This window comes from Salvia splendens, chromosome 1 (genome assembly GCF_004379255.2).
Source record: "Salvia splendens isolate huo1 chromosome 1, SspV2, whole genome shotgun sequence".
Taxonomy (NCBI): domain Eukaryota; kingdom Viridiplantae; phylum Streptophyta; class Magnoliopsida; order Lamiales; family Lamiaceae; genus Salvia; species Salvia splendens.
The window spans coordinates 10,324,479-10,342,354 of record NC_056032.1 but is presented as its reverse complement, the minus strand read 5'-3'; the positions used below and the strand labels follow the sequence as shown (position 1 = coordinate 10,342,354).

Below are 17,876 nucleotides of genomic sequence, written 5' to 3'. Positions count from 1 at the left end.
CGTTGATGTAGTACGACCTAGCATGCACCATAGTAAGTAAGTGCATGCTAGAGCTGTTAGAGCATGCTTTTATATGTGGCTAACATGTGGTCATCCATTTTAATTTTCGACTTTTGATTTATATTTTTTCCTTTTTTAATCCATATGAATATATATTTCTACATTCATACTCCATACAATCCCTAAAATTCACACACTTAAATTTTTCTCATTCCAAAATTATCTTATTTTTGAGCATTACCGCAGTGATATCACAAGATTCACAACTTAAAAGGAACTGAAAGAAAATCGCATTTAAAATTTTAATTACTAGCTATTAATAAAGAGATAAATCAATTTTAATCGACTCCCTTCTTCCGGCGGCGTCGGTCTGAGCTCTCTCCCAGTTTGATTCTTCAATTCATCCCTGTAACTGTAATCTTTCCACTATTTTCCATCATGTACGTTCCATTTTTGTTAGGTGTATATTTCGAATGATCGATAATTTTAATATATCTTCTTTCATACTATGTTACATGTTGGCAGTGCTAAGGAGGAGACATTTCCAATCCTTGAAAGATATGGTCTAGTAGAAGAAAATAGCGTCTCATGACCACATTCGCAATTCCCACATTTGAATTTGATCATTTTGTATTGCATAATTACTCTTCTCTTCTTGGTTTATCACGTTTTCTAATGAAAATTTATACAGAATCAATCTGACGGCGATACATGCATAATACTTTACTAACTTCTATCAGATTACATTCAAAAATTGTGTAGAACCTAAAGAATTTGAGAAGAAATACCATCAAGATTCATAATTCACGATTGCGCTGGAGATTGAGAGGAGGATTTCTAATTATCTTACATTATCCTAATCATATTCGAATCTAAAGGAACTTCAATGTATTTTATTTATTTGATTATTTAGGGTTGATAGTTTCTAAGGAATTTAAGGAAAAAATAAAAATAAAATAAATGTGCAGGGGTCTAGTCGCACACGATTTCTCAGAATTATAGATTTTTAATTGAAAAGAAATAGAGTTGATTTTTTTGCTTGAAAATAAATCTAATTAAACTTTGATTTTGTAGTATTCAAGTCTAATCATAGAATCAAAAAGCTATCTGCTAATGAACCGAGATTGTAGCATGGATTATTGCCGTGGATTTTCTTGATACAACTATACGGATTAAAAAATTATCTAAATTCATTTGTTGAAGTTGCACTTTAATAACTTAACTTTCAGTTTTGAATAATAATCCTTCAGTTTTTTTCTTAGAAACATTAGAAATGGGTTAATTCTTTTTTAGTACTAGGGTATTTTTTACATTCCATAAGTGTACTGGGCTTTTTTTAAATTCCGGCTTTGGGAGAGACGCATGACCCACATGCGTCACCCGTTAATGAAACGCATGAACGCGATGCGTTTTAGAGTAAGACGCATGACGTTAATGCGTCTTACAATTTTTTTTATTTTAATTGAACGATGCAATTAATTGAACGATGCATGACGCACATGCGTCTTAGGGTAAAACGCATGACACACATGCGTCTCTCTGATTTTTTCTGTAAACTAGAGAGTTCATGCTCTTTCTCAGTCAATACTCTCTCCATCTCAGCAGCTTTTTCTTGCAGCTTTTCGTTTTCCTCTTGCAACTCACTAAGTTCCTCACCTTTTCTCTTCAACTGATCTTCGAGTTCGTGATTCTGGTTGCTCAGGGTGTTGAGCTCCAGATTAAGATCTTTAATTTGCGACACAAGAATCTCTTTCTCTTCCACCGTTTTCTGTTTTTCTGAACTCCTGTCTTTAATCAGAGAGACGCATGTGTGACATGCGTTTTACCCTAAGACGAATGTGCATCATGCGTCGTTCAATTAAAATAAAAAAAATTGAAAGACGCATTAAGGTCATGCGTCTTACCCTAAAACGCATCACGGTCATGTGTTTCATTAACGGGCGACGCATGTGGGTCATGCGTCTCTCCCAAAGCCGGAATTTAAAAAAAGCTCAATACACTTATGGAAGGTAAAAAACACCCTAGAACTAAAAAAGAATTAACCCCATTAGAAATACATTTTTCTGAGTTTCCATGTTACAAATCGAAACTATTCAAAAAAATTGTCTTATGAAACTAGCATATAGTATTAGGAGGAGACATAAATTTAAATGTTTGTAGAGCCCAAAAATTACAGGTACCAACTATTTGTTGAGAAATTTGTATGGCTAGTGATCTTTGGCAGCTTTATCAGCTATCACAGCATTGGTTGCTCTCGCCAATTCTTGTATCTATATGATTCGCATATTCTGTTTCTATATTTCTACAAATTAATTTGGATGACACCCTTTCAAGCTCCCTCCACCGTCTATCATCTCAGGTTCTCAACCAAGTTTCTGTAAGATGGTTTCTTGAATTTTCTGTTTATGTCACTATGGTCTTTGGTTTGGCATTTGTTAATTTTAATTAATCCTCTTGATTGGTTCAGGAATTGCGTTTTTATTTTCCTTTGTATTTGATTTATCTTCTTTTTTGTTTTGTGTGTCTTGAGGGGATTTGTTATATTTTGAGTTTACAGTTTTGCTTCCCTTGCTTCTTGCCATTGAATGATGTTATATGATTATTCAACTCCTCCTCATGCGTGTGTGTTTTGAAATGAATAAAAATGGATGTTGTGTTTTGGAAGGGTGAATATTTCAGTAGGTGGTGGTGAAAATGGCAAGTGGAGCTGTTCCAGCTTAGTATCATCAGAGCATTGGATTTGCAAAAAGTTGGGATTTTGTTAGAGTTTCTAAGTTGCAAAGCCTTAAATTTCGACGTAGCAAGGGCGTTCCTGTTATCAGAAATTCCACCAACACTATTGAACTTGAGCCTGCATCAGATGGAAGCCCCTTATTAGGTATTCTTGTTTATTTGTGAAGGCCATCGTTTGTTTTCCTTATAGATGTGTTTCGAAGTATTCACTATTAGAATTTATTGGTCATTAATAGTTGTTGCATGGCTGAACCAATTAGAAAAACGGGAAAGCTCATGTAAATGGTTTATGGTTGGTTTAGGTGGAGGAGAAGCATGATAAAATGGACTACAACTTAATATCAACTTGCTTTCTTCCATATATCTGCAGAACAGTTTCATGTTCGATCTTGTAGTTATTTGGGGAGTCATTGCAATATTTCCCTTTTTTCCTGATTCATGTGATGAAAGTTGAGTAGGCTTGCTCCAGTGTGATCCATGGTACTTTTGAATGTAGTTCCAAGGCAGAAATACTGTGAATCGATACACAAAACTATAAGGAGAAAAACCTGCACGGTGATGGTGGGAAACGTGGCTCTTGGTAGTGAGCATCCCGTCAGAATTCAAACTATGACCACACAGATACAAAGGATGTAGCTGCTACAGTTGAACAGGACTTCGTTTTTCTTTTAATGTTATCCCTTCCATATTAGAAGAGGTTTTTGATAATGTTGAGGACTTGAAGGCCTGTGTTGGACGAAAAAATTTCACTTCATAATAATAAGACATCATTGTTTTTGGAATTTGACCACTACTTTCTCGTGTCCTTAGTTGAGTCGTTAGGTAATGACAATAGCAGACTGGGGAGCAGATATTGTTAGAATAACTGTTCAAGGAAGGAAAGAAGACGATGCATGCTTTGAAATTAAAAATGCACTTGTTCAGAAGTAGTACGTAACGTGATGCATATAAAATTTTTATATCTGTATATATTACTAGCTAGTATAATCCTCATGTATCCAATTAATATGCACAGTTAAAACATCCTTCTGGTTGCGGATATTCACTTCGATTTCCAGCGTAGAAGTGGTCAGTTGCCAGTTCAAAAGGAGGTCTGGCTATGCTCGTTAGTGTTGATTCTTACTAAGGCTTTGCAAGTTAGAAACTCTAACAAAATCCCAAAGAAGACTAGCAGAGTCCATGCTGCAAGGAGGTAGTTTTAATCTAGTTCTAGTATGTCAATGATGGATTGGGAGATGAAGTCCTACTGGAAGCTGCGGATCAGGACTTTGATTTCCTCAGAAATACGTCTTTCAATCTGCTACAAGGTTGCAGAATGAGAAATACAAAGACAGTAAGTATGAATGGAGGATTTCACAACCAATCGAACTAAATTTCAGCCACTGACATGTTATGATGCGTCCAGGACATGTGGAAGAACTTTATTTGATCTTCAAGAGATAAGCGCAGAAATAAGAGAAAAAAAACATCTCATTTGCCTGGTGTTTCAGTAAGATCACTTATTCCTGAAAAGAACGTAACAATAATGCATCGTCTGTTGTTGAATGGCATTATCTTACCTTGTTGTAATATGCAGATTGCCATCATGGGCTGCATTGTGAATGGACCCGGAGAAATGGCTGATGCAGACTTCGGCTATGTTGGTGGCGCTCCCGGGAAGATCGACCTGTATGTCGGAAAGGTACCACTACCCACTCATATTTTTCCTTTTTTTTTTCTATAAACACTAGCTTCTTTAAGTTTTGCTGATCCCTTCATTTCATGGGAGTTAAGACGGTGGTGCAACGAGGCATTGCCATGGAAGGAGCAACAGACGCATTGATACAGCTGATCAAAGATCACGACCGCTGGGTGGAGGATGCATAAATACAGTAGATATGATGAATGATGTAGCTTTGTCATTTTCATCTTATTGTTATACATGGAAGAGATACATGGAAGAGATACGTGAAACACAAACACAGATGAACCATAACTTACTAATAATACCACAAAATATTGACTACTAATAGTACCTCAATTGTTTGTTACTCTAAAACCTTATCTACAACAATAGAAACTAATATCCAAGATGTTGCCCATATGTGGATATTTATAAACAACTAGTTTTCGAGTTCCAAAACCTATTGCCTTAGCATATTTCATTTAGAAATCATATGCCTCAAGTTCCAAAACCTATTGCCTTAGCATATTTCATTTAGAAATTATATGCCTCAACTTCCATTTCGATCTCTATTCCTATCTTAAGAATAAGGCCTTTTAATGTAGTATCATCCATACTTGTAGTAAACAAAAAAATTAGCACCACCGAAGTTGCATTACATCTTTGCCAAATAGTTAAGGATTTAATGATAACCATAGTAACTAACTAGTCGTCCAAACATTAATTGATCTGTACACATTTTATATAAGAGGGAACTACACTAATAGTCTCTGATCTTATCGAAAAATGCACCAATGGTCCTTAAAAAATTTTTATATCATTTTTGGTACGATAAGACTAAAGTAACCCTAGGAACCACTAGTGTGAATATTTTAAGTTTTGGGGCATTTTGGACCTTTCTACTCTCCTTTTAATTTTTTTTAATTTTTTCTTCCATCACTATTTTCTTTTATAAACTCAATTAAACTTTCATTTAAATAATATTTGATGCTTTATGATTTCAAAATTTTAAATAAGAAACTACAGTATATGTTTTAATTATGCTTTATTTGTTTTTAAAATTAAATATTACTTTTTATACAGATTAATCTATATATTTGCGAAGAAAACATTATATTTAATAGTAACATTTTTAAATATAAATATTAAAGTGAATTATAGAAAATTCTTTGTGGGATTTATTTTTACTTCAAAATTTAACTAATTTTTTTTTAAATTTGAGAAGAAAAAGTATTATAGTGAATTATAGTAATTTTTTATTTAAAAAATGTTAGTTAAACATTTAAATGTTACTATACTTAAGTGAAAAATAAATATTTTAATTACGTTAATTAAAATATAGTATAGTGAAGAATATTTTTTAAATATAATAATTAAAATTTAAATGAATTATATCTAACATAAATTAAAGTAAACTCTTGCAAGTAACATTTTTTTTACTTAAAATATTAAAGTGAACTATAGTAATGTTTTCATTATAAAGCTTAATATATACATTATTCAAGTAATTATTTAAAAAATTCAAGTGAATTAATTCAAAAGAAAATATTTTTGTTGTAAAAGGTGCTTTTATGTATGTCTGAAATAATTACATGATTGAATAGGTACCAAAATTGTAATTTCCAGATACCGAAAATGGCCTCTATGGCATTTAGGAGATGTACGGTGAATGCAACCATTTAGGAGATGTATGATGAATGCAACAATTACCAGAAAGGGTTGCAATGCAAATAATTCAACGTTGCTTGCTAACGGCTCTTATTTAAGATTAGCGCATTATACATACAGAGTTTAAAGGTATATAAGAGCATCTACAACGGCGGACGTCCGGCCAACACGGGACGTCCGCCATTAGGCGTGGGAGGGACGAATGCGGACGTCTGCTGTGGACACCACAGATCCGTAGCTTTCCGACGACGTCCGCCATTGCAGGTTCCCGACGGACGTCCCAATTTTTCATTTTAAAAATATATATATACGGCTCGTTGAACTTTATTTCATTTGCACCACTTGTTTTAACGAGTTTCTCTCTCTACGTTTCTTTTATATATCCAGAATGGCTAGTGGTAGTGGTAGCAGTGGCGGATCCAGGAATTTATATTCGGGGGTGCGAGTCATATGATAAATCATTATATAACATACCAAAAATAAAAACTAATACTAAAAGCAATATATTTTGAAATATACAAATTTTAGAGTCATACATTTCAAAATACAAAAATAAACTACATTATATCTAATTTATTTTTCGACGAGTCTTCATTTCTTCAAAATGATTCACCAGATCATCATCGGATACTTGTAGAAACACAACTTTCTCAATGAAAGTGACCAAACAATCATTCAAAGGTTGATCACCCATTCTATTTCTCAACTTATTCTTCACAAACGTCATTCCAGAAAACACTCTCTCTACACTTGCAGTGGCAACCAGAAGAATCAAAATCAACTTGATAAGCAAAACCACATGCGGATAAACCACATCTCTTTTTGTTTCAACAAGCTTCACCAAAAGAGAACTAATATCTCGCAAATTCTGAAAGTCTTCATCACTTCTCATATCTCCAATGAATATATCAAGTTGGCACTCAAGGTCCATTAAATCAATGTTTGAAAAATCGGAAGGATAAAAAGTGGCAAGTTTGAGTACCTTTTCCTTGTCAAAAGAAGAGAAGCCATCTTTAGGATTGAAGCAAGCCATACATCTGAGCAACTCCATATTAACTTCATCGAATCGATTATCAAGTTCTTGAAGTAATTAGTCAATCACTTTGATAAACACATCAACACGAAAATGATGAAGATATGAAACTTGTTGAACAAAACGTTTTGATCTTCCATGAGGGCTATAGTGAGCTTTCATATCTGGAACAACAATGCCATGTTTATTGCAAATTGAGATTACCTTGTTCAAGTGAATCTCTCATTCATCCTCCCTCATTTTCTGTAGCTGATCTTTGGTTAAAGTGACCATTCAATTCTAATGTTGTGCATTCACAACAATTATAACTAGACATAAAAAACAACTTATCATAGAAGTCAGAAGATCAAATTTTTAAAATTGAAACACAATAATTTAGAATCCAAAACAACAATTAAGCTATTTAAAATTAAATACTTGTGCATTTAATACTCTATAATCCCTAAAATAATACTTAATTGAGAATTTCTCATCCACAAATAATTGGAAGCACGGCTGTTTTCAATTCACCCCAATTCCAAGACAATAAGAGAGAGTCATAAAGTGTAAAACATTATTCTATTTTGCACAAGCTGCCAAAATCCCTAAATTATTTAATGAACTAAACTTTTACACCTAAATTCCTAATCACTCACCTTTTCAACAAAGAACAAAGTGTATGATGAAAATTGAGGCGGCAAGTCACGGAAGAAGGCAAGAAACCGGAGTTGGAGAGCGGTATTCGGCGGCGGAAGAAGGCAAGAAGCAGAAGCAGTCGGCGGTTTTCAATTGGGGATGGCAATAGGTTTGTTATTTTTATTGTGTTATGTAAAAAATGCTTTGAATTAAAATTGAGTTTTACCACTTTTTGATTTATTAAATGTATTTTATTTATTTTCCAATATTTATTGGAGGAATAGCCAAATATGGATTAGGGGGACATTAGTTTTTGGCCGCGTAGTTTTTGGAGTAGCCAAATAGGGGGACATTACACATATATTATTAATATAAACTCAGAATTTGTATTTAAATATATAATACTACAAAAAAAATTTGGGGGTACACTTGTACCCCCTTTGTCCCTACTCCCTCTGCCACTGAGTGGTAGTGGTGCGGGTGGTAGTGGTGGAATTTCTAATGACGTACGTCGGCGAATTAGAGAACAGTTGTGGGCCGTTACGTCCAGGGAGATAAATCGCGCGATACAAGCGGCCTTGCAGCAGCAGGTGGCGCTACCTCGACCCATCCATCGTCGAACTATAGTACCCCGGGACCACATCGCTGCACACCGTCGGTTGTATGAGGACTACTTCGCTCTGGAGCCGCGGTTTGAGGAGAACATGTTTCGGCGACGTTTAAGGATGCATCGTCCGCTATTTCTGCGTATCGTGGGCGCTTTAGAGCGTCGATACGAGTATTTCAAGATGAGGGAGGATGCGGTTGGTAAACTCGGCCACACGCCGATACAGAAGTGCACTGCCGCAACCAGGCAGCTGGCATACGGAGGTGCGACCGACATGTTCGATGAGTACCTCCACATCGGCGAGACGACTGCCCGCGATTGTCTGAAGTATTTTTGTGAGGGCGTTAGGGAGATATTCGGGGATAGGTATCTTCGGAAGCCTACCCCCGAAGATTGTCAGGCTCTGATGGATATGCACGGGAGTCAGTACGGAGTTCTGGGAATATTGGGCAGCATAGATTGTATGCATGTATTATCATGCACAACATGATTGTTAAAGATGAAGGTCCAGCACTGACTGATTGGGCCAATGATGATGTTGATGCTGTCGGTCCAAGCCATGGCGTGGCCACCGCCAATGTACGTATGGGGATACCCCATGAAGAGGTCGATCGAGTCCGTGCATTTGCCGACATGCGCCAACGACAAGCCCATATTAACACATAACTTGAATTACTCCCATTACATTATTTCCCATTATACACGCCCCTTTTTATTTCCCCACTTGGAGATGCTTGAATTATTTTGTTACCTTATTTATGAGATACTCAATATCGTTTTACCTTTTTTGTGAGTATCTTTCTCTCCAAGTAAATACCAAATAAATATTTATGCTAATTAAATAGCAATTTTTGAAAATTACTCCCCCACATACTACACGCCTATTTTCCTTTTAATGGTGGGATTTATTCATTGACCTCTATTTTATTCTTCCACAATTTTAATTGCTTTATGTGGGATTTATCTTAGACTATAAATTAAAAGAAGCCTAACCCTAGCCCTCTTATTTTCGCCTCCATCTTCTCTCCATACCACACATCTCTCTCTTCCTCTCCTTCTCCACCAATCCTTCACCAATTCCTTGTTCTTGCATCATTGTGGAGTTGGAAACTCAAGATTCATCGAAGAATCGCACCATTCGTCATTCCTACCGATTGTTTTTCAAGAGAAAGGTATACTTTGATTCATCTTTCTCCTTCTTACCATTGAATCCATGTTTCTTGATCCCCTCATGCATATAGTGAGTGTGGAAATCGTTTATCTAAAAATTAATCGGTTCGGAAGGATGTTTGCATGAGAAAGTATGTGTATGTGCGTGTATGTATGTGTGTGTGAGAGTTTGTGGATGATTCATTGGTGAATGCTATGTATAATAGGAGGACATGGTTGTGATGTCGTTTTTGAAGCGTGAATGTGTTGAAAGCATGAATATGTGTGTGTGCGGATGAATGATAGACAAACCCTAGTTTGTAAATGTTGAGCATGAAAACTGTGGTGTTCGGACAGTAGGTTCCGACGAGTGTTTTGCCGACCAAACGATCTTATTGTGGAACGAATTTTTAACTGAGTGGAATTTTAAGTGTCTTCTGTGTTGTGTCAAAATTTCAGCCTCTTTTGACAAAAGATGATTTTATAACGAATTTTTTAATTGAACTGCGCAGTCCTGTCAAAATTTGTATTCTCGTCCAGTGAGTTTCGTTTTAATTTTTGACCGACCTAAAGATGTGATTTTGGTGTGGATTTTTAACTGAATGAACCTTGATGTGTCTAATGTGTGGTGACCAAATTTTAGCTTCAAATGATATCGAAACGACTACGTTGTTCTGCCAGATTCATGTCTTGATTGAAATAGTCTTGTTGGCAAGTTTTGAATGAAATGCATGATACATGTGTGAGTAAGAACTTATCCTATGATGTGATTATGCGTTGCACGTTGATGTATGCCAAAGGGTTCGTATCGTTTATGATGGTGAACGTTGGGATGGGCAATATGAGAAAACGATGAAAGGAACGATAGGGCATGCATGAGTATTGTGTTGATAGAAAACTGATTGTGTTGTATTATGTGGTTATGACGTTGATAAGGGTTGTTGTGCGTACGTGGGTACGAAGAGCAAGGATTTCAATAAAGTTGTGAACCGTGTTTGTAAGCAATCGAGGTGGGCTTTCGAACAAAAATTTTACTGTGGACTTTCTTTACTAAAACTCTTTTACGATTTCAAAAATTATGATATTAGAGATATAATGGTGGTTTAAAGTGTATGTCATGCCATGATTGTTTTCGATGTTGAGATTGTTGCCTGATGCCTAGTTCGTTTGATCTTACTCCGTTAGGCTATAGGCTGTAATTGTTTTGATGTTGAGATTGTTGCCTGATGCCTAGTTCGTTTGATCTTACTCCGTTAGGCTATAGGGCTATGTGTGAAACGAATTCGGGTCTGAGTATGGCCGCAAACCCTATCAGGCTGTGTACACAGGTGGGATCGGGAGCCGTCCTTGCTAATCGGCCGGTCTCGTGGGCGAATAGTGTGGCCACACTTTCGTCGCACTATGGTAAGAGGATGTGATTGATTGATTGATTGATGAGAAAGTGGGGAGATTGTTTTGACTGGCCAGTCTACGAAAATGTTTTGTGATACTCGATGATATTCTTTTCTAAAATGTTAAAACTCGAGTTCACTATGGTATGGATGACATAACTTTTATCAAATATTTTGGCGTGTGTCCACTGAGTATGTCAAGTACTCAGCCCTACATATGTTTTCTTTATGTGCAGGTTGAGCGGTGATGTTGCGGCGGATGTTGAGTCGAGCCTTAAGAAATTACGGATGCGTCGTGTCTTCATACATAAGCGTCTCCCTATTTATCTCTAGACACCTTTATTCCTCTGCCTTGTTTCGAATCGTTCTTGATAAAGTCTTTCGTTTTGCTCTACACTACTTTATGACATTAATTACCTTGAGATATTAACCCGCTGCTTAATTGTTTAATCGATTAAAACTTTTCTTTTGAAGCTTTGTTTAAGATGTTGTCTTTCATTGTTTTCCCCTTCTTCTTCCCCGCTCCTTAGTCCCTTCCCTTGTCACGATTTCCCCGTCTTTACTATCCTTAGTGAGGGCGGTCGTGACAAAGTGGTATCAGAGCTTCGTTCTTTCGCTCTGGTCCGAGAGTTTTCTTTCAGATTAAGTCTAGATTAGTACCCCTAGACTAAATGTGTCATGAAGGCTCAACATTCGAAGCATCACGTTCAACCGAAAAATGAGGTATGTTTTAAGTTGTTGAAAGGATATGAAATCGATGATGAGATGATAAGAATGTGTTTGCAAGAGTACGCATGTGTATGAAAGTTATGTGTGAATATGATAATGTGATGGTATTATTATGTTGAAACATGAGCATGAAGTACATGATGTCATAAGTATGTGTTATGTGTGAAAGTACTGCGACATAAGCATGCGAACATAGGAAGCCACGTGGGAGTTAGAAGATAGGATGAAAGAAAAGTACCCCGAGTTGTTTTTGTGAGACGACCAAATTTCGGGACGAAATTTCTGTTAAGAGGGAAGGATGTAGCACCCCAGAAAATTGTGACTTTTTTTATTATTTTTATTTGGTGGCTTATTTTATTTTAATTAATGTGGATGTTGAATGAGAATTTCTTTTATGGAAATTGAGTCTCTATGTGTTTGAGTTAATTATGTAAAATTAGTTGTTGTGAGTTATGTGAGTTAATGTGATTAAGCTTCCAATGTGTAAATTAAATTAAATGGGATAATGCATAATCATTCTAGCCATTTTATTTGAAATAATACGTATGCTATTCTACATGATTTTCGACCCCTTGGCCATCCCTTGAGATTTTTGAAATCTCCTATTAATTAGGATAGGGAATTATTTTTGTAGATTTTATTGGTATCTTGTTTATCTCTTTCCTAATATTAAAGTCCAATTAAATCTTACCATATCTTGCCAAATCTCTTCATATCCTATGTTAATTAAGATTTGACTCTTTCCTTCTTTGAGACCTCATTATTTTCGCCCATATGCCTTTCAATTACTTGTGGGATTAATTTATTTGTTACCTATTTTGTGGGAGTCTTTTCCTACAAGAAATTACCAAATTTAAATCCTATTCCTATTTGATTTGAGGATTTAAGTATTTTCCTTGATTTTTCCCATTATACACGCCCCTTTTTATTTCCCCACTTGGAGATGCTTGAATTATTTTGTTACCTTATTTATGAGATACGCAATATATTTTTACCTATTTTGTGAGTATCTTTCTCTCCAAGTAAATACCAAATAAATATCTATGCTAATTAAATATCAATTTTCAAAAATTACTCCCCCACATACTACACGCCTATTTTTCTTTTAATTGTGGGATTTATTCATTGACCTCTATTTTATTCTTCCACAATTTTAGTTGCTTTATTGTGGGATTTATCCTAGACTATAAATTAAAAGAAGCCTAACCCTAGCCCTCATAATTTCGCCTCCATCTTCTCTCCATACCACACGTCTCTCTCATCCTCTCCTTCTCCACCAATCCTTCACCAATTCCTTGTTCTTGCATCATTGTGGAGTTGGAAATTCAAGATTCATCGAAGAATCGCATCATTCGTCATTCCTACCGATTGCTTTTCAAGAGAAAGGTATACTTTGATTCATCTTTCTCATTCTTACCATTGAATCCATGTTTCTTGATCCCCTCATGCATATAGTGAGTGTAGAAATCGTAGATCTAAAAATTAATCGGTTGGGAAGGATGTTTGCATGAGAAAGTATGTGTATGTGCGTGTACGTATGTGTGTGTGTAAGTTTGTGGATGATTCATTGGTGAATGCTATGTGTAAATAGGAGAACATGGTTGTGATGTCGTTTTTGAAGCGTGAATATGTGTTGAAAGCATGAATATGCGTGTGTGGATGAATGATAGACAAACCCTAGTTTGTAAATGTTGAGCATGAAAACTGTGGTGTTCGGACAGTAGGTTCCGACGAGTATTTGGCCGACCAAACGATCTTATTTTGGCACTAATTTTTAACTGAGTGGAAGTTTAAGTGTCTTATGTGTTGTGTCAAATTTTAGCCTCTTTTGACGAATGATGAATTTTTAACGAATTTTTCAATTGAACTGCACAGTCCTGTCAGAATTTGTATTCTCGTCCAGTGAGTTTCATTTTTATTTTTGACCGACCTAAAGATGTGATTTTGGTGTGGATTTTTAACTGGATGAACCTTGATGTGTCTAATGTGTGGTGACCAAATTTTAGCTTCAACTGATATCGGATGGATGTTATGATTTTTACAAAACTACTGCGCTGTTCTGCCAGATTCATGTCTTGATTGAAATAGTCTTGTTGGCAAGTTTTGAATGAAATGCATGATACATGTGTGAGTAAGAACTTATCCTATGATGTGATTATGCATTGCACGTTGATGTATGCCAAAGGGTTCGTATCGTTTATGATGGTGAACGTTGGGATGGGCAATATGAGAAAACGATGAAAGGAACGATAGGGCATGCATGAGTAATGTGTTGATAGAAAACTGATTGTGTTGTATTATGTGGTTATGATGTTGATAAGGGTTGTTGTGCGTACGTGGGTACGAAGAGCAAGAATTTCAATAAAGTTGTGAACCGTGTTTGTAAGCAATCGAGGTTGGCTTTCGAATTAAAATTTTACTGTGGACTTTCTTTACAAAAACTCTTTTACGATTTCAAAAATTATGATATTGGAGATATAATGGTGGTTTAAAGTGTGTGTCATGCCATGATTGTTTTCGATGTTGAGATTGTTGCCTGATGCCTAGTTCGTTTGAGCTTACTCCGTTAGGCTATAGGGCTGTGATTGTTTTGATGTTGAGATTGTTGCCTGATGCCTAGTTCGTTTGAGCTTGCTCCGTTAGGCTATAGGGCTATGTGTGAAACGAATTCGGGTCTGAGTATGGCCGCAAACCCTATCAGGCTGTGTACACAGGTGGGATCGGGAGCCGTCCTTGCTAGTCAGCCGGTCTCGTGGGCGAATAGTGTGGCCACACTTTCGTCGCACTATGGTAAGAAGATGTGATTGATTGATTAATTGATGAGAAAGTGGGGAGATTGTATTGACTGGCCAGTCTACGAAATGTTTTGTGATACTCGATGATATTCTTTTCTAAAATGTTAAAACTCGAGTTCACTATGGTATGAATGACATAACTTTTATCAAATATTTTGGCGTGTGTCCACTGAGTATGTCAAGTACTCAGCCCTGCATATTTTTTTTTATATGCAGGTTGAGCGGAAATGTTGCGGCGGATGTTGAGTCGAGCCTTAAGAAATTCCGGATACGTCGTGTCTTCATACATAGGTGTCTCCCTATGACTCTCTAGACACCTTTATTCCGCTGCCTTGTTTCGAATCGTTCTTGATAAAGTCTTTCGTTTTGCTCTACACTACTTTATGACATTAATTACCTTGAGATATTAACCCGCTGCTTAATTGTTTAATAGATTAAAATATTTCTTTTGAAGCTTTGTTTAAAATGTTGTCTTTCATTGTTTTCCCCTTCTTCTTCCCCGCTCCTTAGTCCCTTCCCTAGTCACGATTTCCCCGTCTTTACTATCCTTGGGCGGTCGTGACAGGGAGGATGCGGTTGGTAAACTCGGCCACACGCCCATACAGAAGTGCACTGCAATCAGGCAGCTGGCATACGGAGGTGCGGCCGACATGTTCAATGAGTACCTCCACATCGGCGAGACGACTGCCCGCGATTGTCTGAAGTATTTTTGTGAGGGCGTTAGGGAGATATTCGGGGATAGGTATCTTCGAAAGCCTACCCCCGAAGATTGTCAGGCTCTGATGGATATGCACGGGAGTCAGTACGGGTTTCCAGGAATGTTGGGCAGCATAGATTGTACGCATGTATTATCATGCACAACATGATTGTCGAAGATGAAGGTCCAGCACTGACTGATTTGGGCCAATGATGATTTTGATGTTGCCGGTCCAAGCCACGGCGTGGCCACCGCCAATGTACGTATGTGGATACCCCATGAAGAGGCCGATCGAGTCTGTGCATTTGCCGACATGCGCCAACGACAAGCCCATATTCAACTCCAGAACGATATAATTGAAGAGCTATGAACACGGAGGGGTCTTCCTTGATATTTGGAATGTAATTTGTTTAGACTTTTTTTTGTTGAAATGTACTTTTTTTATTTTTTTATTTAATGAAATTATCATTGCACTTTCTCCGTCCGTATTCGTTTCGAAATTTTAATTCCGTAAATTATTTAATTCCGTAAATTGTTTAGTTTGGTGAATTTGTGAATTTTTATTATTGTGGATATCCGTCGGGATGTCCTTGGGGATGTCCGTCATTGTGCAGTGATGTCCTTATGACGTGACAGTGCAGTGGGATGTCCTTATAACGTGGCAAGAGGTATTTTTGGGAAGTCCGTCGAGATGTCCGCCGGGACATCCGTCCCACTGTAGATGCTGTGTCACCATTTATCATTAGCGCATTATACATAGAAAATTAAGGTATCCATTTAAAGTATTATGAGACGGTTCAATGTAGCCACCTCGCAATCATTCAATGCAAATTTATGGTTGGTACTTGGTGGGTTTATCAGACACTAATACTTTTCGTTTATAAATATGTGTACCATTTGCTAACTTATAACCCACTTTTTCATCCTCTTCTCTCCCATTGCATGAAAGGATTTTTTGAAAAAAAGAAAATTTGTTTTCATGATTCTTACTCTTTACCAATAATAGTATATTTGAATTCATCTATTTTATGATTCTTTTTGCGTGTATGTTGCTAACATTGTGATCTTACAAGCAAGCGAAAATTAAGCCATAGAATTCACCTTTCTCAATGACCTATAATATACCATAATTTCATTAGTTATCAAAGTTCGGTGTGTGCATTTATGAAATGACCAAACCTAGACAACAAATCAAATGTTGTGAGCTTGAGAGCATGAAATGTATTTTCCATGACTCTATGGTATGTGTTTTATCATTTTATCTTATTATATATAGAGTATACTTTAATTATTTATCTAAAATCATTAATTGTTAGCTTTTTTTATCATGCAGAGAAGAGCCTTAGGATTCAAGGAACATTTCCTGAAATCGTACCAAATTAGTTTCGTGATCAAATTAGGGAAGGACCATTTCTTTCTATATGCTATTTTGACGGTTGAGATTTGGTGTTGGGGTTTTGGGGGTGGTTTTCTTTTTTGTTTTTTTTTTATGTTGCTGCCCTTTCTCTTTTTGTTTTAAAAATAGTGGAATTGAGAGAAGATCAATAGTAAAAGAATTTTGATTTTTATCTTAAATTTTGTAATGAACTTTTTTACCTTGTGGTAAAGATAAAAGATGACTTGGAATATCATAGGCTTATATGGCATTCTTAAAGTATCAAAATGGGTAAATTATTGATTTCATAACATCGTTTTAACGTTTTATTAGAAAATTACTCATCCATATATAATCGTCAAAAACTTTTACTCATCTTTTATGGATTAAAAATGTTACTATCTTGAACATTTTTTTCAGATAAAACTTAAAAAATGACGGGATATAATTGCATGGAGTGAGATAATATTTAACCAAAATATAATAAAAGCGAGACATTTTTACTATTATAATATGATATGATAATTTTGAATAAATGTTGAAATGATAGCGCACATAATCGATCTCTACCTTTGGGTATGAAGTAGCTTTAAATTCTTCGACCAGCTGTTCCACCCATTGAAATGCCTACAAATCAGCATGAGAAATAGTTATTGAACCCGCCGATGGATACCCTTGGTAATTACCCAAAAAAATTACTAATCTACCCAATATTATCTTCCTCGCACGAGGGTTCAACTAGGGTAAATTGAATTTTAATTAATCCAATCAAGCATTAAAAAACTTCTTTGTTTACATATTGTTAAAAGATGAGGACTAGCATCAACAAAAAAATGTGTGGATTAGTTGGTAGACTGTTGCAACAACTATCTCACTAAACTAACCGTTGGATTTGCTAATGTTCGAGGTGATAAGTGATGTCAGCAACACTAACTAGCCATAATTAATTAGTGAATTTTGGTAAAAAAATTCACTTTGAAATATACAAACTCGAAATATAGTATTAAATCGTATTTATATTTACTACACAAAAATTTATGCATTAAAAATATAGAATTTTCTTAAATAATAGTAAATAAATAAATTGAAACATGTAATACAAGATATTTTAACTCGGAGCCGCAACATCTATAGAGGACGAAAAGTGTTCTAACTTCTAATACAATTAGTTTCTAAACTTATTTAATTAGAAGAGTTTTTATTGATTTAATAAATTGTTACTGTTCATTTGAGAGTTTAGAACTTAATATAATAATGTTATTTCTCATTTCATAAAGTGAATTCACAATTTTAAAATAGTGTAGATAGAAAATTAATTGGGTCGTGCGGTTTGATACTAGTCTATACATATATAAAAGGGAAGTTTTGGGGGTATTTATGGAATTACCATTTAAGTTTAAATATATAATTTAGATACTATA

The 17,876-nt window shown here is 35.8% G+C and overlaps 1 protein-coding gene and 1 pseudogene across 1 annotated transcript; one reads left to right on the top strand and one right to left on the bottom strand.

The window, feature by feature from the left end:
• Window positions 1-3,558: 3,558 nt before the first annotated feature.
• Window positions 3,559-4,599, top strand: LOC121792474 (annotated as a pseudogene).
• A 2,033-nt stretch (window positions 4,600-6,632) lies between these two features.
• Window positions 6,633-7,115, bottom strand: LOC121792402. The gene has a single exon (XM_042190359.1). The coding sequence runs from the start codon at window positions 7,113-7,115 to the stop codon at window positions 6,633-6,635; it is 483 nt and encodes a 160-aa protein (XP_042046293.1).
• Window positions 7,116-17,876: the final 10,761 nt, after the last annotated feature.